At 33.2% G+C, this 24643-nt stretch overlaps 1 protein-coding gene across 1 annotated transcript; it reads right to left on the bottom strand.

Annotated features, from left to right (window-relative positions):
- Window positions 1-8320: 8320 nt before the first annotated feature.
- LOC120087853 (MLO-like protein 12) lies at window positions 8321-24264 on the bottom strand. The gene is made up of 14 exons (XM_039044808.1): window positions 24133-24264; window positions 23973-24030; window positions 23664-23893; window positions 23442-23558; window positions 23225-23285; window positions 22739-22827; window positions 22530-22604; window positions 22348-22436; window positions 22185-22234; window positions 20629-20669; window positions 20322-20495; window positions 9136-9171; window positions 8904-9032; window positions 8321-8671 (listed from the first exon to the last, which is right to left on the bottom strand). The coding sequence occupies exons 1-14, from the start codon at window positions 24262-24264 to the stop codon at window positions 8321-8323; spliced, it is 1632 nt and encodes a 543-aa protein (XP_038900736.1).
- Window positions 24265-24643: the final 379 nt, after the last annotated feature.

Here is a 24643-nt window from a genome sequence, read left to right as displayed (position 1 = left end):
AATTTGTTATAAGGTGCTATAAACGAAGTGATCCTGATTCATTCATGTATTGACATGAGGAATGGGGGCGTCCTACACAGTGAGTTTGCGTAAGATCGGACCAAGAAATAAGTCACTCTTACTTTATAACACTGTTTATTTTTTAAGATTGACTAATTCGCTTAGATGACCTAGGTAACTCGATCTTAATCCGGAGCTAATTATGAACTTCTGTTTATTTGGGATTATTCTTAGATTTGCATAGGTGAGGGTTGGCTCAACACTGCCGGCTTAATAAGTCTCCCATTTCAGGGGTAAAACCGGGTAAATAGTTGGGGACATAGGATGCAAGATGGAATTCATGCCTACCCAATTGAAGGATAGAAGAAAGGTTGTTCTCTTAAGTGCTTAATCCGGGTCTTGAACAAGGGGCCCCACCCTCTCATTGAAAATAGTGATTAGTAGTGATTAGAAGAAACGTCTAAAAAATCAAAAATATTCGAAAATAATACCCAGAGGGATCCGGTTTAATGATTGGATCACAAATCAATTGTTCATTAAAGGATCAGTGGAACTTAAGGAGCAAGACATAATTTCGAGGGTAAAACAACATTTGACCCAGCCGTTATTACAAACAACCTGCGATGGTTAAATCAAGTGGACACAAATATATCTACAGTGAGGAGAGTGCAACTATCGAACTATAGTGGTGTGACTCGGTAGTTAACGAATATTGATTAATTTGGTCTAAAGAGTTTAGCCAATTAATCTCAAATCGTTGGAACTCATAATCTGTAGGTCCATAAGGTCCCTCTACTAGCTCGTAAAACACAAACACCTTGAATTAATAAATTGAATGAATTTGGAATGATATCAATTTTAAGTGTTCAAATTGAAATTTAATTTGAAATATTCAAATTGAATTTAGGCTTTGAATTTGAATAGTTCAAATTCGAATTAGAGTTTGTGTAATTATATTCGATATAATAAATTAACGTTTAATTTATCGAAATTAAACGAAATTAGAGAGTTTATAATATTTAAATATTGATTTTAAATATTAATTACATGAATATGATTCATGTTTAAAATTAGGTGTGTGATTAATTTAATATTTGATATTAAATTAATATTTAATTAATAAAAATAAAAATTAATTTTCATTTTTATTTCAGTTTTAGAAATTGAAATATTAGCTTTGATTTTAATTAATTTTAAATTAATTAAAATTAAACATTTAAAATGGAAATTGGAATTTTGAACTTAAGTAGTGGATTTTTCCACAATTTAGGTGAAGTAAAGAGGTGTTTCTCCTTAACGAACACACCTAGCCGATTATTTCCATGCAATTGAAGTGTTCATGGGACTACACTTCAGTGCTTGCTTGAAGTGGAAGGATAAAACTAATCAGGAAGATGGAAAAAAATGCTGCGAGAAAATGGTTTCTGCAGCGGAGATTCTTCTTCACCTAAAAACCCACTCCAATTCCTTCACAAATTCATCTCAATTGTAAGTTTCACCACTCAAATTCAAGTTTGAGAATAGTAGAGTAGATCTCTTAGTGGTTCACTGAAGATTTGGAGCTGAGAATTCGTGAGGAGCAGTTTGGACTAGAGAGGAATTCTTCAAAGGTATGTGTTTCTTGAAACCATCTTATTACCTTATGAACATGCTTATTTTAATGTCAAAACTAAGAAATTAAAATGTTTAATGATCCTGTTTTCTTCCGTTGCTTGTTTCTGTAATCCAGCAATTGGTATTAGAGCATCATTTAAGCATTCAATTCGATTTAATTTTGGTTTGGTGGGTATTTTTCATAAGTTGTCTGAAAATGGTGAACTGATATGATTTTTCTGAGTTTTGGAATTGTTTTCTCTTCAATTATGTTGTAATTCTTGTAATTGGCTCTTGATTGATGGACCTTAATGTGTGATTAAGTGTTTGTAATTCGATTGGAGTCATTAGACTTGCAATTAGGATGTAATTGAATAAATAAGCGAAGAACGTCGAGCAACGAGAACTTGGTTTTTAGCCACTGGTAAATACTCGTGCACGATGCCAACTGAAAGATCAACTGATAGATCTCCTTACAAAGCTACTCTCATCATAAACGTTCCTATCTCTACAAGACAAACTTCCAACTTCTCACCAGTCTTTAGTTTCAGTGAGGATATTAGAGGAAAATCACACCAAATCAAACCCATCAATTATATTGCTTTAATTTTTTCTTATTCACGCCTTAAATTGTAGATATCATTGACGTATTATTGGTGTAATTGTTGCTATAGTTTTGCATTCCTTATTGGTGAACATGATCACTCTTGTATATAAATGACCACAATGGTCTGAATATGTATCAAACAAAAACTACTACAAAATACCTATTATTTCTCTACCTTTACATATTATACATTGAAAAGTTTCTCTCTCTTTTTTTTCTTTTTTTTTTTTTTTCTTTTTTCTTTTTCTTTAGGTCTGAGTATCCAAACCTTTGATTTATTGGAAACGTAGTAAATACTCACTTTACAAGTCAAGAAAGAAGAGAATAAATTCTTTGAATCTTTAGTAAATTATTTCACTTTACTTCACTTAACTTGTGAAAGACTTCCTCTTCTACTTTGAAATTTAAATGGGAATTTATTTGGTTAAATTGAAGTGGAAATTGATTTAGAATTTAACCAATAAGAAGAGTAAAAAAGAAAAAGAAAAAGAAAAAAGTTTTCAAAGAATTGAAACAATTTAAATCTAAAGTTAAGTTAAAGATAATTATATTGGAAATTAGTTGGGGGATTTACATAAAATTAAAAGTAAAAAAATTGTAACCTAACGAAAAATGAGGGGTTGACAGCTGGATATGGAAAGAAGAAGCTGGACGTCTGAGGTGGTAAAGTACCGTGAGTGGGGGAGTAGTTTTCAGCTTACCTTCGGGTATAAAAACTTGAATTTGGGCTGAAAGGAAAACCATTTCTGCCATAATTGATGAAAAGTAAGCTGAAAAAGGAGGAGAGGAGAGAATTGGGTGTTGTGTGTGCTTGCTGTTGGTGTGGGAAGGACGAAGGGAAGACGGGGAAGTAGAAAAGAGTTGCTGCCAAATTGGTTACTCAAATTGGGCTTGGGATTTGAGCAAGAGAAGTCTTATTTTCTTTGAGGAATTGGAGGTAAGTATTTCTAGATATCTTAGATTGTGTATTCATTAAAGGAAGGAATTTTGGCTGTTTGAATGGAGATGTGGGTGCATTGTTGCTTATGATTCGAGTTGCTTTTACTACTGTAATTGAAAGGAGGATACAACTCTGAAGACGTTGGCATTGAGCTGAGTAGATTATTGCAACCTTCATATAGGTAAGTAAGTGGCTGTATCGCTTAAGTTTCCTTATAGCGCAAAGAAATGGCAGAAAAAAATAAGTGCTTTACGTCTTTTGGGAAAACATCTTGACTGTGACAGGTTGCGTGCAGCTGAATACAGGTCTGGTTGTGTTGGCTAGACATGGCACTCACCATCAAACCACTCAACGTACGACGCCTTTCTGATCATCGCATTCCACCATACACACACATTTTGGTTGTATTGGATGTTGAGATTGGTATCCTAATTCTCCTGGTGGTCTCGTAGTTTGTATACATTCTGTACATAAGTATTATTTTATTAGCATTTACTCAATCCAATAAACTAAAATCCGTGGTTATTTTATGTAACTTAAGCATGTATGTGAGACATACAAGTGAATCATGCCTTAAGTAATAACCTAAATGGTCTGTAGTATAAGGATAAAGGAGGGATACCTTATCCTGGTGACACTATGGATACGACTCGCTTTGTAGATGTTGCAAGTGTTGTAAAATGCTACAAATGGTCTGATCCTGACCATTCATGTGGAGACATGCAAGCGGGGTATCCTATACAAAGAATTTATATAAGACCGGACCACGAGATGATTAGTCTCTTTATATGACGTTGTTGATAATCGAGACTTAAATTTAACTAAAATGATAGATGACATGACCTTAATCCTGAGTGAGTTGGGAACTCCTGCCTATGATGGCAGTCCTTTGATTTGTATGGGTGAGAGTGGCCAGATTGTCAACTCAACAAGCCTACCATTTTGGGGATTCGTCTGATTGAGGAGTTAGGAACTCAGCTACACAAGACGGAATTCACTCCTTCCCCGAAGCAGGGGTAAATAGATAAATTACTCTCTTAAGGGCTGATTTCGGGTCTTGAACATAGTGGCCACACCCTCTCTTGGAAAGAGAGGACTCAATCATAGTAGGACTATGACTTATTATTCATTAGAGGAATCAGTGGTACTTAAGGAGTTAGATGTAACTACAGGGGCAAAACGATAAATTGGCCAAGTTGTACTTACAAGCGATTTGTGAAGGGTCATCACGCTGTTGATTGGTCATATAGACACATAAATATATCTGTAGTGCGAATAGTGCAGCTGTTGGTTTTTAGTGGAGTGACCAACAGTTAACGAATGGTGGATCTCGTGACTAAAGAGTTTAGTCCGTTATTCACCTACCGTTGGAGCTTAAAACTACAGGTTCATGAGGTCCCCTTGGTAGCTCAATGAGTTCAAGATGAGAATAAGATTTTGGGTTAATTTGAAGTGTTCAAATTAACAAGAGGAAATTCAATTATATGTGATATAATTGATATGATGTATTAGAAACATTAATTGGAGGAATTAATATAAATATGATTTATATTAAATATCATAAAATAGAAAAATAACTATGGTTTATATGTTTCATATGATGAAATAAAACTATAGGTTATAAATATAACATGATGAGTTGGTTATTATATTTATTTATAACATATTAATTATATGATAATTAATTATTCTTTTTCTCTAATAATCGAATTGAGTAGGAGGTTATTGAAAGTTTTATGGTAACTGTGAGATTAAAAGAAAAATGGTTTTAAAAAATTAGGTATGATTCATTTGGAATAATCTCACAAAAGGCTATCAAGTAAAAAGATTTTACTAAACGATAGAATAAAGAGCATACACAATTGAGCTGACTATACGATAGTTACTCTTTACGATAGGCTAAACAATGGAGTAGCAAAGTCTATACGATAGGCTTCATCTTCTAAATGGTTGAGTACATTGTCTATATATATCGTCTATATACATCATCTGTACGATAGACAGTATTCATCTCCCACTTACTCAATCGTCTACCTCCTGTTTTTCTCAATCCAAGATCATACAGAGCCCACAACTCATGGATTCTCACACCGAGAATACCAAGGTAACCATTGTGGTGGTGTTCCTGTTCTGTTCGAGGATCGAGTTGGACTCAATTGGGATCGAGGCTCATTCAGACGTTCGTTGAGACCGTTTTCTGTTTGTTACGTTCGAGTGCTTCTTTAGACACATTGGAAACTGATCGAGGGATACTTGAAGAATAGTTCTTAAAAGGTTGGCATACTCTATCTCTTGTATCTGCCTTTATAAGTAGCATGTTGTAATTTCTAATTATGCATAATCTGTTCCTTTCCGTTTAAGATTGTAATTATTTGTGGTCAATCTCACTGAAATTTGGAACGATCCACTTCTGTTGTTCAAAGGATCTCTATTTAGATTTCCTTCATTGGATGCATGATGCGTTGAACTCATTGTTGTGTTGAATGCATAACTGTCGAATGCCCCACGCACCTGTTGGACTCATCATGGTGTTGAATGCATATTTTACCTTGCGCGTATTCTCGGCCCAACTACTCAACACACACCACACAGTCATGCATTGTGCGTTGATAGTTTTGGATTTGTGAGTAAGCTATTTTAATGCTTAAACTATACTTTCCATTAAATGGAAATTAGTAGCCAAGAGGTTTGGGGATTATTTACATACGGTGGATGCATAATGAATAGATCTGTGATTAGATTTATTCCTTGATTTATTTTAGGGCAAACCACGATCAGGGAAGCCTACAACCCCATTAATCCATGCCCTTGTCTATGAGTGACTCTTCTTTAAAATAAAACTTTATGCCATAAGGTTTGTTTTCATGAAGTATGATGCATTAAACTATGAATTTATAAAACTTAGAATCTTGATTACTCTGAATCGTTAAAAGTATTTAAGGCGTCATTTAGCTCATTTTATTCTTTAAGCTATATTTTCTGGGAAATGATTGAACGTAGAGTGGAAAATTAATGAATTGGGATAGATTATGGAAGGTGGTTTACAAACCACTGAATCTTGTACTCGTGATAATTCTACTAGCCTTTGGGTTTGTCTACGTGCATGCGTGACAAAGTTTATAGATGATGAATGTATTGAGTTGGTCTACATCAGCAGGTTGAGTGTATTGAGTTGGTCTACATAAGTCAAAGTTCGGGTATAGGTTTAGTGAGGATTTTACGTGCTTGTGAAATGAAATGCTCTCTGAAATGTTGATTTCATTGAAATAATTCATGTTCACAATTCAGTGAAATATATTATTTTCTATTTTAACCCTTGAAATTGAGATATAAAATCTGCTTTATAAACTGTCACTCACTAGGCTCCGAGCTCATTCTTTTCTTTTTCTGTCCCGATAGCGAGATCGTTCCATGTGCCTACTGAAGACGAAGCCTACCACCTGTTAGACTCATTTTAATAGTATGTACATAACTTTTGAGTTTGCATATAGATAAAAGTTTACGAATATGTGTTTGAACAAGAAACATGTCATGAAGTTAAACTAGTATCTGTAAACTGTTTTCTTAGTAAATATTATATTTGTAAATGTTGAATAATTTAATAGAATCGGCATGTTAAAATGAGTAATAAAACAAATCGTTATGTTATGCATGGATAGGTCTAGTGATAGATACCACAAAAGGAAGTGGTATTTTTCATCTTCACATGATCTCTCTCTACATTTGATAGGCTAATTTAGGGTCAGGTGTGACAACTTGCTTACAAATAACAAAACCTACCACATATATCACCACTAGGAAAATACTAATACATCAATGTATGAACATACATCAATATATTTAATGATTCATATTTGTAATTAAATGTGTTTAAAAATATGTCTAGATTAATATTTACATGATCTTTTAGGTTTCATTATCAAAACAATTAACAAAAGAGGAGTAAGTCATTTATTATTTATTAGAAATGTGATATTGACTAAATATATTTGTTTAAGTTTTCTAACCCTGTCTTCTTGAGCTATTTAGGAGTTGTCTTGGTTTTTTTCCTTGTGGGTAATTGTCTCAGAGGTTGTTCTTTTAGGTGACAACTCTGCAGAATATTTCTTTTCTTATTTAAATTATTTTGCAAAATATTTCCTTTGAGATGTTTTCTTTTAGTGAATTGTCAATGTTATGTGAGGATTTTTTCCATCATTCTGCAGTGCTATTTAAGTTTAAGAAGTTCTCATACCAGAGTTGCCATATATATTATTTTCTGAGATCCTTAAGTGTGTTTTATAGAAAAATTTACTGCATTGCATTGAATTCAAGTAGAAAATTTTATGTTGTGGTTGTGGCCACACGTTCTTTAATTGCTCTTATAGTGAGCGCTGCATAGCAACGAAGGTTGTTTGGTCTTAGGGGGAGCCTAAGATATTACTGATTGAGAAAGATTTCTCACACCTTAAAGGAAGCCTAATGTATTATTCATCGAGAAGTTAATTCTTAAGAATTAGGGGGAGTCTAAGTTCTCACATGAAGGGAGTTCACAAACAGAAGAAAAGATATCAATGAGTTAGAGGGAGTCTAACATACTTAAAGGGACTAATATACTCATACTTAGGGGGAACCTAAGTTCGAGTGAGATGGAATCTCACATCTAGTGGAAGCCTAGGTGATTGGCTAAGTTCGGTTCTACGTGTGTCATTGTAATCTTTGCTATTTACAGATAAATACAATGTTGTAATCGCTTGACTTTTATATATTAGTGGATTATCTTTCCCGAGCATACCTTCCCCCAAACATAGGTGGTTCATCACTGAACTAGGCTAATAATCCTGTGTGTTAATTCTTGATTTGCTCTTTGTTGCTTTGTTATGGTTTCTTTGACTTTGCTAGGACATTTTGTGTGTCATCTGAGTTCTGTGTGAGGAACCACATTCCAAAATTTCATTATTTTTAAGGATTACGAGGTGAATCCTCGTCATTCTTTTTGATGTATGGAACTCTCAACAAATCTGTGGGTGTGCAACTTCGAGTTCGCATCAAAACAACGAAACCATGCATAAAAAAATCCGCTTATTTCATTTAATTGTGAAACTAGATCACATGCTACATTTAAAGATGATATATCCATATATTATATACATTTAAGAAAGTAAATATAAACAGGACTATGAGGCTGTTCTCCAATCCACTTAATTAATCTCCATTTCTTTCCATGTTCTAGCAAATGAGATCTCTCCATCGTAGTTCGGTTTCATTCCCACTTTAGGGTTTTCCTTTTGAGTGCTGTTTTGTGAAGTAGAAGAAGAAGCCTCAACAATAATGGCTTCATCAGAACCTCCATTACTGTTACATCCTCCTTGCTCTAGTTTTGCTTCTTCTTCTTCCTTCATCTGATAATGCCTATGACTGTAAGAATGGAAAGAAGTTGATTTTGAAGTTGATGGCTTGTTGGAAAGGCTTCGTTTTGACCTTTTCTGCCACTTTTTTAGCCCTTCAACTATGCTATCTGTGAATACAGTCCTCTTTAGTCTTGTTCCCATCTACACCACATTATTATTCCACACATCAACGTTGTGAATTATGATTTTAAAAAAAGGAAAGAAAATCCCTTATCATAAACATGCCCTCGTGAATTCGACCAATCTGAAAATACTAAAACATAATCCAAATTGTCTATCAAACAACCCTTAATATATTCTCGAATCTCGGTGCCTTCTTACAAGTTAACAAGCATAAGATTTAGCTAGGCAAGATAGATATATATATACATACCTGAGTAACAAGTGCATAAAGAGGGAGGGTGACATATCCACAAAGCAATTGAACTCCAAGGCCCATCCCAATCCTGATTGCAATATCTTCCTTCCTTCTACTGAAGCATGATTTTATCCCAAACTCAAACTGTTCTACCAAATACACTATCATCTTAAATTTTCATTTCTTCCAAACACACTTAAAAAAATATATATCAAGTTTGCTTTGCTTTGCTTTAATTTATACATACCCATGTCCACGTGAAAAATGCCAGCTGAAATGAGTTCTGCCATTGATATAAATTTAAGTTATAATTCCATCAACTCCTTATATTTGTTATAATTTATTATAGCCTGCGTACAATTCAGACTTGGTATGTGCTAAAATAAAAATGCATACCCGGACAATTAAAAATATTCTTTGATGCAAATTATTTTTGGTAATCATTTGATTTTAATTTTTTTTTTTAAATTAAGCATATAAAGCACTGATTCTACCAAATGATTCTGTGTCCTGTTATTCACTTTTTTTTACCAATGTTTTAAAGTTCATATTAAGTTTAGAAAATTAAAACAAAAGTAGTGTTCATAAACTTGCTTTTAGTTTTTTGAAATTTGTGTAAAAATTATCCAATTGTTTCTTTAAGAAAAGTAGTAACAAAATTGGAAGGAAATATGCATACATTTAGAAACGAGAAAAATATAAATGAAGATCCTGGTTGATAACCAATATTTAGTTTTTGAAAATTAAGCCTTATAAATGCCATTTTAACTTACTGTTTCTTTTTTCTTTATTATCTACTTTTTTTTAAGTGTGATTTAAAAAACTAAACCAAGTTTTGAAAAGTAAAATAATAGTAATTTTAGAAAAACTTATCTTTAATTTTTGGATCTAACTAAAATTCAAGTGTCTAGTTAGAAATAATGAAAATCAAGGTAAATAAAAGTGGTCAGAAAAAAAGCACAAAATTTAAAAATAAAAAACAAAAAATGAAATGGTTTTCAAAAAGGGACTTAATTCGATTTTTTTGTTTATGAAAATCTAAGTTTATCCCCCTTTCTAGTGACATTCTTAAAAACTAAGTTAAGTTTTGAAATTAAAAATAGTATTAAAAAAATCTTGTTTTTGTTTTAAAATTTTGACTAGAAACGTTGAGAATATGGAAGTTTTATCATTAAATTTTATTTGTGACCTTTGAATTTGTGAAGTGTCCATTGAGTTCTTTGGGAGTTTTATTTGTGTTAGAAGTTATGAGCATTTTGTAAAATTTATGGTTTCTTAACCATTCAGATTCTATAGGTATCTTTTGTAAGCATATTTAGAGACATGTTTAGTTAAAAGAAATTATCACTTTCTTAGCACTTGTGTCATTCATGCCTTTTTCTCTTGTAATAAAATTATATCAAAGCCATGCAGCAAATTTGAGAGAAAAATGGTCAATGATGGGATGAGTTCACTTCAACTATCGATGCTTACCAAGCTTAACTATGACAACTGAAGCATTCAGATAAAAGCGTTACAAGGAGCACAAGACATGTGGGGGATTGTGGAGCACAATTTCCAAAAGGCAGAACCTGGAGCCCATTAAGTGCAAAGAGACACACTAAAAGAGACAAGAAAGAAGGACAAGAAAGCCCTCTATATCTTGTACCAATCAGTTGATGGAGACAAGTTTGAAACCATCTACGATGCCGAAACGTCAAAGGCAGCATAAGACAACCTCCAATCGACTCATAGATGAGCTGATCGTATTAAAAAAGATACAGCTATAAACTTTACGTGGTGAGTTTTGAATCATTACAGATGAAGGAGAATGAGGTGATAGCGAAATATCACACCAAAGTAATGACTATTATTGTCAACCAATTGAGACGAAACGGTGAAGAAATTGTTGATGTTCGTATCATGGAAAAGGTTCTATGAAGCCGAAATAATAAGTTTGAGATCATCACCACGACAATAGAGGAGAAAAAAGATCTTGATACCTATGATTGAACAATTTGACAAGCCTATGAGGAGAAAAAAAAAAGAAAGATTGAGCAAAAGGAGATCGTTGAACAACTTCTCCCACTCAAATTCAAGGAGGAGACTAGTAGTGGACACTGAAGAGGTTGTGATAGTCGAGGGCATAGTGGAAGAGGTAATGCCAACATTGACGTTTCTCAAAACTCAAATGAATCCTCAAGAGGAAGAAGAGGTCAAAGTCGTGGAAAACGTGGTGGAAGGTTCAAGAGAGATAAACTTATGTAAAATTTTATAATCGTAATAAATATCAACGCTATGCAAATGAGTTTTACTCATCTCAATCAAAGTTGATGGATTAGAAGCAATAGGACTGGTCAATCATCAGCACATTCAAAGCCCATAATGGGCAGCGCAATTATGTGAAGAATACGGGACCTTATTCATGGTTTCAAAGGGAGACGAAGAGAGTTAAGATAGCAAGTGGTATCTTGACACTAGAGCCTAAAATCACATGTGTAGAAACCACTAGATGTTTGTAGAGTTGAACGAGATGAAAGTAGGTAATATTGCCTATGGAGACAATTCTTTGGTCGCCATCAAATAAATATGTAAATTTCTTATTCAATTAAAAAATCGACAAAATCAATATATTATAAATGTTTATTACATTCCCAATATGAAAAGAAAAAAAATATATTGTGTGTAGGAAAATTATTAGAGAAAGGTTTTCAAATTCAAATGAAAAATAATTGTTTGTATTTTGAGAGATGATCATGAGAGACTTGTTGCTAAAGTCTTCATGACCAAAAACCGAATCTTTCCTTTGAATATATGTAATGATATGTTTCAAAATGCTTGGAGACATGTTATGAAGATTTTTCGTGGCTATGGCATCTACGGTTCGGGCACCTCAATTATAGAAGTCTAGAAGACTTGTTAGAAGAAGATGGTGCAAGGTTTATCATACATTCATAAGTCGAACCAAGTGTGTGAAGGGTGCCTACTTGGAAAACATCATTGGAGTAGTTTTCCAAAGGAATCTATGGCATGCAAATAAGCCTTTAGAACTTATCTATGTCGATGTGTGTAGAGCGATCAAATCAGAGTCTCATGGTAAAAGTAAATAATTCATTCTCTTTATTGATGATTTTTGTAAAAAAAACATGGGTGTAGTTAATCGGAAGTATTAAACTTTATTTGTGAATTTTAGATTTTGTAACCAATAGTGTCCATTGAGTTCTTTAGGAGTTTTTGTTTGTGTTAGATGTTATGAAAATATAGTAATATTTATGGTTTCTTAACCATTGATATTCTATGGTTATCTTTATGTAATTTAAGTTTATAACCCTAGGGTTTAGAAGAGTGTACTATATAAACTCTTAAAACCATAGAGGCACCATTCATTTTTGTATTATGTAGCATCCTTTCTAATAAAGTTGTTCTCTCTCTGTCCCGTGGATGTAACTAACATATTGTTAGTGAACAACATAAATTTGTGTGTCAATCATCTATATTTTACGTTTTTTGTATTCTTTATTTGTCGATTTCATAACAAATTAGTATCGGAGCCTAATTGTTAAGGTTTGAAATTCTGCATCACTTCGACACTTAAAGATATCTGGTGTGAACGTGAAAATTGAAAAATTCACATGGAGGAATAATTCGGTCCATGGTAGATCACGATGCGATCCTTACTGAAGCGGCAAGGGCTCTGGGCGTCACCAATTAATAAGTCAAAGAAGGCAGTTGCGGATGACAAAGAATGACAGATTCTGGAGGAGAAGGCTCATTCAACATCCATGCTATGTTTGGATGATGATGTCATCATTGAGGTCACATATGAAGAAATTGAAGTTGGTCTTTAGTTGAAGTTGAAAAGTTTTTACATGACAAAGTCTTTAACCAAGAAGTTATTTATGAAGCAACGTTTGTATCCTCTACGTATGTAGGAAGGTACGTCTCTTCGAGATCGTCTTAATGAGTTATATAAAATTTTGTTAGATCAGTGTAACATAGAGATTAAGGTTAATGATGAGAATGATACCTTAATTCTGTTAACGTCTTTACTTTTGTCGTATGATAATTTTGTTGACTCTTATATTGGAGAGAAAGAAACTTTGACTTTAGAAGAAGTGAAGTCCACACTGCTTAAGAGAGATCCATCATAATGAAGTTAGTTTAGGTATAGAAAGCCAGACCTTTAGGTTAGCTACTACTGGAAAGCAAGGGACATCGAAAGCTAGACCACAAGTCTTCGAAGTCCAAGGGTTCTAAGTCTAATTACTTTTGTCATTACTATAAAGAAAAAGACCATTGAAAAACTAAGTGTCTTAAGTTAGAAAGGCAACAAGTAAAAAAGGAAAAGAAGTAAGCTTTTGCCTTTGTTGCACAAGTTGATTTTGATCTTGTAGAAGTTGAGGTAGATTCTGAAGGAGATCTAGTCCTAGTTGTGAATGAACATTCACATTATGATAATCTGTGGGTTCTTGATTCTGGGACATCTTATCATATATGTCTAAACAGAAAGTGATCTTCAACGTATCAGCAAATAGAGGGAGGGAATATTAGTATGGTTAATGATGTTGCGTGTAAGAGAGTTGGAATCAACTCAGGATACACACACATGATGATATCTTTTACACTTTGGACGAGATTAGACATATGCCATTAATGACAAAGAGTTTGATATTTTTAGTGTGCTCGATAGTAAGAGTTACAATTTCAAAGGTAAAGTTGGGGCGATGTATAGAGTTTTGTGGTGGTTCGTCTAAGAGGTATAAAACATGGAACATTGTATTTTTTTTTTTTCAGGTTCCATAATAATAGGTTATGTTGCTATTGCATCGTCTATCATTAACAAGGAAGATATAACTAAGTTGTGGCATATAAGACATAGTCATAAGTGAAAAAGGAATGCAAATTCTGTCAAAGATGGATCTTTTGTGTGGGTACAAGATGCAGGATCTTGAATTCTGTGAACATTGTGTATTTGAGAAGCTTCATCATAATAAGTTTTCAAGGGGTGTTCATCGTACAAAAGGAACAATTGATTACATCCATTCAGACTGTTGGGGCCTTTTCAAGGTTGAGTCTATTGGAGGCAGTAGTTATTCTATGTCTATAATTGACGATTACTCAAGAATAATTTTGGTATTTATGATGAAGCATGAAAATGAAGTCTTCAAGAACTTCAAGCAGTGGAAGAGACATTGATTAAAAAGCAAACTGGGAAGAAGTTCAAAAAGCTGTGAATTGATAAAAGTCTGGAATTCTGTGGGTCTGAGTTGAATGAGTTATGTAAAGCTGAGGGTTATTATTCGTTATCATACTATAAGGGATACTCTACAATAGAATGAGGTTATAGAATTTATGAATTAGACATTGTTGGAGAGAGCGAGGTGCATGCTCTGTAATGCTAGGTTGGCTACAAGGTTTTGAGCAAAAGCAGTAAATACAACATGTTATCTGATTAACTGTGGACTTCACTCAGTTATTGATTGTAAAATGCCTTATAAGGTATGATATGATAATCTTGCAAATTAGTCTTTATTAAGAATTTTTTGTTGTATTGTCTACTATCATGTTAATGAGGGTAAATTAGAGTCGAGAGCTAAAAAGAGTATATTGTGGATTTTGGGGATTGAGTTAAGGGATATAAAGTATGGTCACCTTCTAAGAGTAGAGTTATACATAGGTGTTGATAAACAAGTGGAGATGCAATTCACTTAAGCTGTGAGTAAATTCCAACACCAAGGTGAAAAAGATTAACATGTTACTATAAAAACTGTCATGCTGCCAAAAACTAAAGTGACGAAAATTTCAGAAGTTGCTGTCCCTGAGAATTTGAGTCCATTAGTAATCGGCCAAGTATAGCTCATGATAAATCTAGAAGAGTTGGTGTCGGGCCTCTAAAGAGGTATGGTGTTTAAGATATGGTGAATTTTTGCACTACAAAATGTTAAAAAGGTGGATCCTCATGAACCATCCACCTATAAAGAAGTTGTTGCATGAAGTGAGACATTCAATGGTTTATTGCTAAAGGGGATGAGATGGAATCTCTTGATAAAAATTAGACTTGGTAGTTAGTTAAACAACCTAAGGAGAGACAAACTATCACTTATAAATGGGTCTTCAAGAAAGAAGAAGAAAAAGATAGAAGGAATCTCACCTATAAAGAGTGTTAAGTATAAAGCTTGAGTTGTTGTTAGAAGGTTCACTCAAAGAGAAGGAGTTGATTATAATGAGATATTCTTACTAGTAATGAGACATACTTCTATCAGGGTGTTACTTGCTATGTTAGCACATTGGAATTTAGAACTTGAGCAACTAGATGTGAAGACAACTTTCTTACATAGAAAGCTAGAAGAAAAGATTTATATGACCCAGCCATATGGGTTCCAATGTCCAAACAAAGAAATTATGTTTGCAAGTTGGAGAAGTCCTTGTATGGACTAAAGTAGTCTCCAAGGTCATGTAGAAGTAGTTTGATAGCTATATTGTTAGACTTGGTTATAATAGGAGTTCGTATGGTTGTTGTGTGTATCACAACAAAGCTAATGGTGGTTCAATGGTTTATATGTTTGTATATGTATATGATGTGCTCATAACTTCTAAGTCCAAGTTTGATATTCAAAAGTTGAAGGATTTTCTCAATGGTGAGTTTAATATGAAGGATTTGCATGCTGTTGAGAAAATTTGGGGAGATGTATAGAGACAACAATCAAAACAAGCTTTTCCTATCACAAAAAGAATATATTCAGAAGATATTATCCAAGTTTGGTATGTTATCAATTATGCCTATAGATACTCCCAGTACTGCATGCTCATTTTTACTTGGTACTTTCACCACAGTATGAAGCTGAGAAGAAGTACATGTCTCAAATTTTGTATGCTAGTACAGTGGGAAATATTATGTATGCTATGGTTTGTACTATGCCCGATCTTGCTTATGTTGTTAGTGTTGTCAGCAAGTTCATGGGCCAATCTGGAAAAGAACATTGATAGGCTGTTAAGAGAACTTTTCATTACCTTAGAGGTACGTCCAATGTTAGTTTCTTTTATGGGAATGATAAAAAGCACTCAATTACTGGTTATTTTGATTCTCATTATGCTGGTGATGTTGATAGTAAGAGGTCTATGACTGGTTATGTGTTCGCTCTGGGTGGTTCCGTTGTTAGTTGGAAGGCAACCTTATAGCCTACAGTTACTTTGTCTACTACTAAAGCAGAGTACATGACCTTGATAGAAGCTTCTGATTTCTTCTTTATAAAAAGGGAATCTAATTGAGAGGGCTTATTGGTCATCTTGATTTACATCATGTTCAAGCTATTGTTTATTATCATAGTTTGAATGAAATATGTCTAGCCAAGAATCAAGTTCATCATGAGAAGACAAGTACATAGACATAAGATATCACTTCTCTTGAGAAGTGAGCAGAGGGTTAAGGTGATGAAAATTGGTGCTGCTGATAATTCTATTGATATGTTCACCAAGTCGATTTCACATGTCATGTTCCATCATTACTTGGACTTGCTATTAATGTTATGAATTATTAGTGGTCCCTTCTGGGACACTATGAGGCATAAGAGAGAAGTTTGGATACGTCTGATAATGTTTTTAATGTTGCATCTAGTACATATGTTATCTATGATATAATTTTCAAATTGGAGATTTCACTACAAGAAAAACGAGTTTTCCCAACGCCTAAATCGAGCGTCAGGAGTTTGGTCGTCGGGAGAGACCGTCTCTCCCGACGCCATAAAGGCTCATCGGGAGTTCCTGAGAACTCTCGACGACTAAAACAGTCGTCAGGAGTTCCAAAGGCTCTTAGAAACTCCCGACGATTAAAAATAGGTTTGGAACTCCCGACGGCTCTCCCGACGTCCTTCGGGCGACAACAAGATTCTTCCCCATTTCTTTTCCCCTTTTTTCCCTAAAACCCTAACCCACACCCCCACCGCTCCCCACGTCGCTCCACCGCTCCTCCCCGTGTCGCTCTACCGCTCCTCCCCGCGTCACTCCACCGCTTCTCCCCGTGCCGCTCCTCCCCGCGCCGCCAGCTCCTCGCGCCCCACCTCCTCCCCACGCCGCTCCTTCCCTTGCTGCCAGTTCCCCCCACTCTTCTCCCTCCCTCTCCCATTTTCCCATCTTTTAACCGCCGCCGCCCCACTTCTCTCCCTCCCTCTCCCATTTTCCCCTCTTTTTTCACCATCGCGGCTCCTCCCTTCGGTCAGCAGCTGCAATCAACTGCCCGCCACCGTCGTCGTCTCCTTGTCTCATTCAGCCACCGCCTTCAACCACCCACCGCCGCCGCCAGTAATCTTCTCATTTTATTTTCTCTTGTATATTTATTTAAATCATCATTTCACATCCTTTTGTACAAATCATGCCCATTCAAATGTGTGTATCCATTTCTATTCGCGACTTTCAATTTAATCAAATTAGACCTCAACTTTGATAAATATTACAATTAATTAACCCACTAATAAAAAAAAGACAATGTTAAAGATTGTGTCAATTTTACTAGATTTCAATAATATCAACTTTGATACAAATTTTAAATTTTAACTAATGCACATATTTATCATCCAATATCGGTGCATGTGGCTTTTGTTAAGATCTCGTCAATTTTGCATCATTTATTTGTTTTACAATTCTCTGAAAGTCTAGAGTAATTTTATAACGAACATGTCATAATTCGTTAGAGATAAACAAATTACATTTTTTTAAGTTTCAAGTTGATTACAACACTATCTTTATGTCTAAAAAATGATATGACATTGGTTATTTGGAGCCTAAGCATGCATGATTTAACATTTCGAACTTTCCTTGAAAGGACAAAGAAAATTAGTACATAGATGCTATGTGCTATTTTTAGTATATGAACTTTTTTGTGCTTATATGTTTGTGTCTAATAAATCTATAAATCTAAAAAATATAAAATAAATCTTTAAACCTCCAATTTGGTACTTAATAGGTCTCTAACCCATTTAATATTTTTAAAAAAGTTTAAAGAATCTACTAGACATAAAACTAAATTTTGTATCTAATAGAAAATTAAACTTTAAATTTTGTGTCCAATAGGTTTGTAAATTTTAAAAGATGTAGAATAGATGAAAGCAGCTGAAAATGCACTCTAAAGGTGGCAAGTTTATGAACGAGGCAGCTGAAAATGCATATGTAACATTTTTTGCTTAACTATCGTGTTGTTTTTCATTTTTAACTTTAGTCGCTCGTTCTTACCCATTTAATTAATATGTCTAGCATCAAATGTTGGAATTACAATCTAGCCCCACTCTAGAAAGTTCTCAACCACTAACAGGGGATGAAATCTGTGAGACGATTTTAGGTAGACGACCCGGATATTCAAAAGGCCTAGGTTGGGGCCCTAAGCCTAAGTCAAGAAAGAGTAGCATCTCCTCAAGCTCGTCATGTACTCAGGGAACGGAGATGGGAATGGAGGAATTGAGAGCCAATTTCTAACAGTCTCAGTTGAGAATTAAGGATCTTGAAGACGTTCAGAAACAAATGAAAGAGGATCATGCAAGGCAAACGGAAGAAATGAAAAAAATGATTGAAGACATGATACGATCACAGAGAGGAGACCCATCAAATTAGGTATGATTACTACATTATTTAGTTGTCTAATATGTTGCTATCCTGCAGTTATGGTAACAAAGTAGTTATGTCTTAAGTAGTTTTATGATAAAGAATTGTTGGCTATCCTGTAGTTATGGTAGCCAAACAACTGGATTTTGATGTGTTTTTTGTTGTTTTGTCGTGGGGGGTGGGTAGAGTTTCATTACACCCGTCTTGTCCTTGAACTTGAAGTTCTTATGTATTTATGAATGTTTACGAAGTTTAATGTGTTGTGGTGGGGGAGGGGGTGGGGGGGAAAGAGTTGAGATTGGGTTAAACCATTTTGGGGACAAAGTTTGAGTTTTATGTGTGTTGGTCATTGTTTACTCGTTTTGTGTGTTTTTTATGATCGGGAGGTTCCATGTTTGTCGTGGGGGTGGGTAGAGTTTCATTACACCCATCTTGTCTTTGAACTCGGAGTTCTTGTGTGTTTATGAATGTTTACGAAGTTTAATGTGTTGTTGGGGGGTGGGTTGAGATTGAGTTAAACCATTTTGTGGACAAAGTTTGAGTTTTATATGTGTTGGTCATTGTTTACTCGTTTTGTGTGTTTTTTATGTTCGGAAGGTTACATGATTGTCATGGGGTTATGTAGAGTTTCATTACCACTCGTATTGAAGTTTGAATGTATTGTGGATGTTTACTGATATAACATTTGAATGTTTTTGTTTTATTGTAGAATGCTGTTCGGAGATGAGCTAGGATAATTGTTGAAGATGTTGTGTTCTAGACGTTGTTTTGATTTTATTTCTTTTATGTATTTGTGATATGAATGTTTATAAACTTCTAGTATCGACTTCATTTGGATATTGTAATTTTTTATTTACTTGTTATAATATGAACTTCATTTTCGTTGTTTAATTATGTGAATCTTTATTTGGTTTACTATGTTTTACAGGTTATTCAGATCAAATTTTAAAAAATTACAAACGATAGATTAAAAATATTCGATAGACAATTTTCAACTAATGAATGAACTCCCCACGCATATATTACTACATCGGGAGTTCTTGTATCTCCCGACGCATTAAATAAAACCGTCGGGAGTTCTGGAACTCCGGACGCATAGAACAACCATTGGGAGTAGAGGATCTCCCGACGCACTTTAAAACGGTGTCGGGAGTTAGTCGAGGAACTCCCGATGCACATATAAGGCGTCGGGAGTTCCCAACGCCGTTTTAAAATGCGTTGGGAGATCCTCTCCCGACGAGTTTCTCCCGATGACCCTTTATTCGTCGGGAGAGGCTCTCCCGATGCGTTTTCTACACTTTTTCGAGGAAATGTGACGTCGGGAGAAGTCAAATTTCTTGTAGTGTTTGTTGGAATGCATTGAATCTTATATGTAACACTTCGAATGACCAAGTACGGGGGACTCACTGGTGGGGGGTTTGGTGGAAACACCTCTGAAACTAAGTTATTTACATATTTTCCATCTTTATGTAATTTACATTTATGACCTAGGATTTAGTGGAGTATGCTATATAAATTCTCTAAACTCTAGAGATGTCATTCATTATCATTCTCTCTAATAAAATTGTTCTCCCTTTGTCCCATTGACGTAACTAATACATTATTAGTAAATCACGTAAATCTATGTACAGATCTTCTATATTTTGCGTTTTATATATTTTTTATTTGTTGATTTCGTAACAAGTTAAATGATATTATCACTTTCCTTCACGCTTGTGTCATTCACACCTTTTTCTCTTCTAACAAAGAATTCAATGGTTCTCTTAAGATAGGTAAAATTCATAATAAATTAGAGGGAAACAAGCAGAAATTTCAAAGTAGAAAACAAAGAACGAAATCATTATGAAACGAGATCTTAATTACCTGAATTAGGACGAATTGGATTAGATGGAGAAGCCAGTTGGGTTTACTAAACCAGAAGAGTTGATCGTGAGGCTTCACTACAAATGCTCCTCTGCTCACAGGCTTCCTTCTGCTGCTTTCTAGACACATTTTTGTTATAATCACTTCCAGCTTTGTTCCCACAATTACTACAATCTTTTCAAATTGTCACAAACAATGAAGCCATATGGAAAAAATAATGTATTTTTGGTTTACAAGTTAAAAAGTAATGCAACTTTCTTTCTTTCACTATTTTTTTTTTTTTCGTTGTGGAGAGTTTAGTCCTTACCACTAATGGGATGAATGGGAGCCAATAATAGTTGTAGAACTCTGCACAAAAATCAATTAATGAAAAAATTTAAATATAAGACTCACAATCATATAGACTAGAGATGTATTTGAAATACATTTTCAAATGTTTAATTTAAAAAATAAATTATTTTGGAAGAAGTTAGAGTGTTTAGAAATCGCTCAAAATAATTTTTCTAGTATATTTTAATCAGTTTTTATCAAAAATATTTAAATAAAAATAATTTTTTTAGAAAAACATTTTCTTCTCAAATCAATCCGAATGGGCTCTAAATATGGTAAAACTAATATTAGCGCATGTTTGGGATTGAATTTAAAATGGTTGAAATCACTTTTCTCATATTTGAAATCACTACGAAACATGCATTTAATTTTTCACTTTTAACCATATTTTTTATAAGAAAATTATTTTGAATAACAAAACTACTGAAAATATTTATAAAAAATAGCAAAATATCACAAGCTATCTGCGATGGACCGCAATAGACTATTATCTGTGTCTATCATGACATAGATAAACACAGATAGTAGTTTATCACAGTCTATCGTCATCTATTGCAGATAGACAATTAAATTTTGTTATATTTGTAAATATTTTGGTTCATATTCTTATATTTCAAACTAACCCTTTATTATATTATTAAAACTAATTTGAAAAGATTAAAGCATTCTTGAGGAATTTTGAAAATAATAAAAATTGATTAAAATCACTCTCAAATATACTAGTATGGTAGAGTGATTTAATTAAATATATACAACTTTCAATCAATATGTCATGTTATATCATCTCTAGACCAAAAAACTAGGGCTAAAGTTCAAAAAGAGTTTTTTTCTTTTTTCAAATTTGATATAAGAATGCAATGTAGATAAAAAAAAACTGTTTTGACACTATCCATTTTCAAATCTATAGAGGGAAGACGAAATTTTTTTACTATTATTTTTTAAAAAAAAAGTTGACAATACATTAACAGTACAGATTAATTTTAAGATTTATCGAAAGTACATAAATTACATTACAGACTAATTTTAAGATTTATCGAGGGTACATAAATTATATTAAGACATTTGAAAGTATAGACAGTAAAAAAAAATTAGTCCCAAATGCAAAATCAAAATAATATATATTTCAACCTCTATTAAATCATTACTGTAACAAAAAGGTTAAGTTAATGGGTTTTGTTTGACTAGCTTGGCAGCAAGTGGAGTCCTGGTATCATATTTAATTACCACTGAAGACAAAATCTTAAATTCATGAGTTAGAATAAATTTAACCATTATCAATAGTATATACTTTAACGTGATAATCACAATGAAGTGAAATTATTGTTATTAAGATGTGGGAATTTATGCATTTTTTAGAATATTTATGGTCCTCCAATCCATTATATTTTTCTTGAAAGGAGATGGTCAAATTTGACTTGGATGAATTAGATTTCTTGAACTAATCGACCGATCCGTTTATGAAATTATTATTATTATATATTTATAAAGTCAAAACAATAAAGAGATATGGTGATGGAGGGTAGAATATCTCACCATGTGCACTAAAAAATATAAAAAGAATGGAGAATATCCATATCCAAAACCTGAAATAAATAACCAATGCCCAAACACAATATCAAGAGAGTAACCATCTAAAATTCCACAATAAACAAGCAATAATCAATCTATTATAATTATTTCTAATTGTTTTTTTAACCTGATTTGAATAACTTGCACAAAATCATGATCAAAAGCTCTATGAAGAAACTTCTGGAAATTGAAGTCAGACCCTCCAGCAATGTTGGACTATGAAAAACACATTAAAAAAAAAAAAAAAAAAACAAATTAGATTATAAAATGAAAGATATTGAGCTGTGTTCTTAAAAAAAATGTGCTTACCACAATGAAGCCATTGCGTAGAGTGAAATAATCGGAGTTTGAAATGGAGCCACTAAATTGTCTTATAAAACAAACCTTATAAAGTTATATAAACAAAAATTTAAAGAAATTAAATGTGGAATAATAAGTAAAATAACGTCACTAAATTGAGATATATATATATATAAGTCTAAAACAATGAATTATGAGATGAAGTAAAATGAAATTACAGGCCAAATTAGGAGTGGATGAGTGGCATAGAAATTTAGATGTCTTTTCCCCATAGATGTTTGCCGTATCAGTCGAAATCTCCTTGGATCTGAATATTTTCATTCATTAATCTCATACCCCAATACTTTTTAATTTTTATGGAAGAGTCTACTAATTAATAATACATATATAGGAATAAATTCATAAATTTTTTTTTTTAAGAAATTATTTCAAATGATAAAACTGTTAAAAATATTTATAAGATATAGCAAAATTTTAGAACTATCAATGATAGATATTGTTAGATTTCTATCAGTGTCTATCAATATCACTGATAGACACTGTGTCTATCGGTGTCTATCATCGATAATTCTAAAATTTTACTATATTTTGTAAATATTTTCGTTATTTTTTTATATTTGAAAACAACTTTTTTTTTCCAATGTTATTTTAAATTGAAATAAGACTTTGACCATCCAACATCCATATTGTATAAAAAGAAATACCATTGGCAATCTGATAATCAAGAGCTTGAGTCTCCTTCTCCCATTCTTTCCATTTTCTTATCTGTCAACCAATATAGTTTTCAAATTTTAGTTTTTTTATATGAAAACTCATAATATAAAGATTTCAAAAAAAAAAAAAAAAAAAACTAAATCCATGATTAAAAAAATAATAATAATAATTTCTAGAGATAATTTTGGTTATGTATTGAAATGATACCTTGGCAATCCCTAGACACATTGTGAAGATACAATAGAGAACATGAAACACAGCCAAAATGGAGATTAAGAAATTCAGCTGCGAAACTCCTTCCCTCGATATCAAAGAAACCATTCCCTAAATCAAAATTTATCCCAAAATGATATTATTAGTATTTAACTGCTTTTTATGTGATTAAAAAAAGGTTGAAAATTTAAATAATGTTGTGAATAATTGAAGTACCTTTGACTCACAATGATCAATTTGGTCTGAATTGAGTAGAGTGGTGGGTGAGATGGAACCTAAAGTTTGATTTTTGGAAGTGAAAACAACTGGTTCCATGGATGAGTACTCCATAGCAATATCTCTGCAAGGAAGAAATGATTTCGCCACCCCTTTGCTCACACATATACTCGGTATGGACGATTCTGTTAATGTGAGAAGCAATGACACAAATCCCATCTTCATCATTTCTGTAATGATTAAATTTATCGTAACTCATCAACTTCTTAAACTTTTGAGTTTAGTCGCGTTTGATTTAATTTTTCTAACTTGTTTTGATCTTTCCCAAATCCCTCTCGAACGATTTGATTCTCTTCTTCCTAAGAAACTGAGGATCATAAACAATTTAAAAATATGAAAAATTCATTGATCAATAGATACACGAAAACAAAAATGAAAAATCCAAAGTTTGAAGGTGTACTGTATTTACCTGAGCAAGGTGGTGAAGAGAAGTTTCAATGATAAAAGCTAAGAAAAAGAAAATGAAAGCAAAGATAGAAACAACCCAAGTTGGTGTTTTTTCAAGTGAACTAATATCAGTGCTACTACTATTTTCTCCCATTTCTGGTTTCCCTTTTGATCGAGTTATTTTTTCCTTTCCTCGGCTATGTATTATTATATAGAATGATAAAACGTATGTATGAAGCATATATATGATTGGTCAAAAGCAATCAACTATCCTTAAATTTTTATTCACTAAAAAGATACGTACGGTACGGAAAACAGAATTTTTTATTCCCCCATTGAAATGTGCTTCTATAGCTCACCAGCTCATAACAATCAATATATAAAACCCACAAACATTGGACAATTAGTGGTGTTCGGTTCGGTTTGGTTAGATTAAAAATTTTAAATCAAATCGATGCTTTCATATAAAAACCAAAATTTTGATTCGATTCGATTCAATTCTGTCAATTGTTTTGGTTTGGTCAGTTCTAGTG

Source organism: Benincasa hispida, chromosome 10, assembly GCF_009727055.1.
Source record: "Benincasa hispida cultivar B227 chromosome 10, ASM972705v1, whole genome shotgun sequence".
In the NCBI taxonomy this organism is placed as follows: Eukaryota; Viridiplantae; Streptophyta; class Magnoliopsida; order Cucurbitales; family Cucurbitaceae; genus Benincasa; species Benincasa hispida.
Note: the sequence above shows the minus strand (reverse complement) of the source record. Positions and strands in the feature narration are given on the sequence as shown.

Bases quoted from the DNA above. Each gene is read 5' to 3' on its own strand.
- LOC120087853 (XM_039044808.1), bottom strand. From the start codon at position 24,264: ATGGGAGAAAATAGTAGTAGCACTGATATTAGTTCACTTGAAAAAACA. The intron at 20,496-20,628 runs GTAAGGACTAAA...CAATTTGAAAAG, and splicing joins TCCCATTCATCCCATTAGTG to ATTGTAGTAATTGTGGGAAC. The intron at 9,033-9,135 runs GTATGTATAAAT...TTGGTAGAACAG, and splicing joins CATTTTTCACGTGGACATGG to TTTGAGTTTGGGATAAAATC.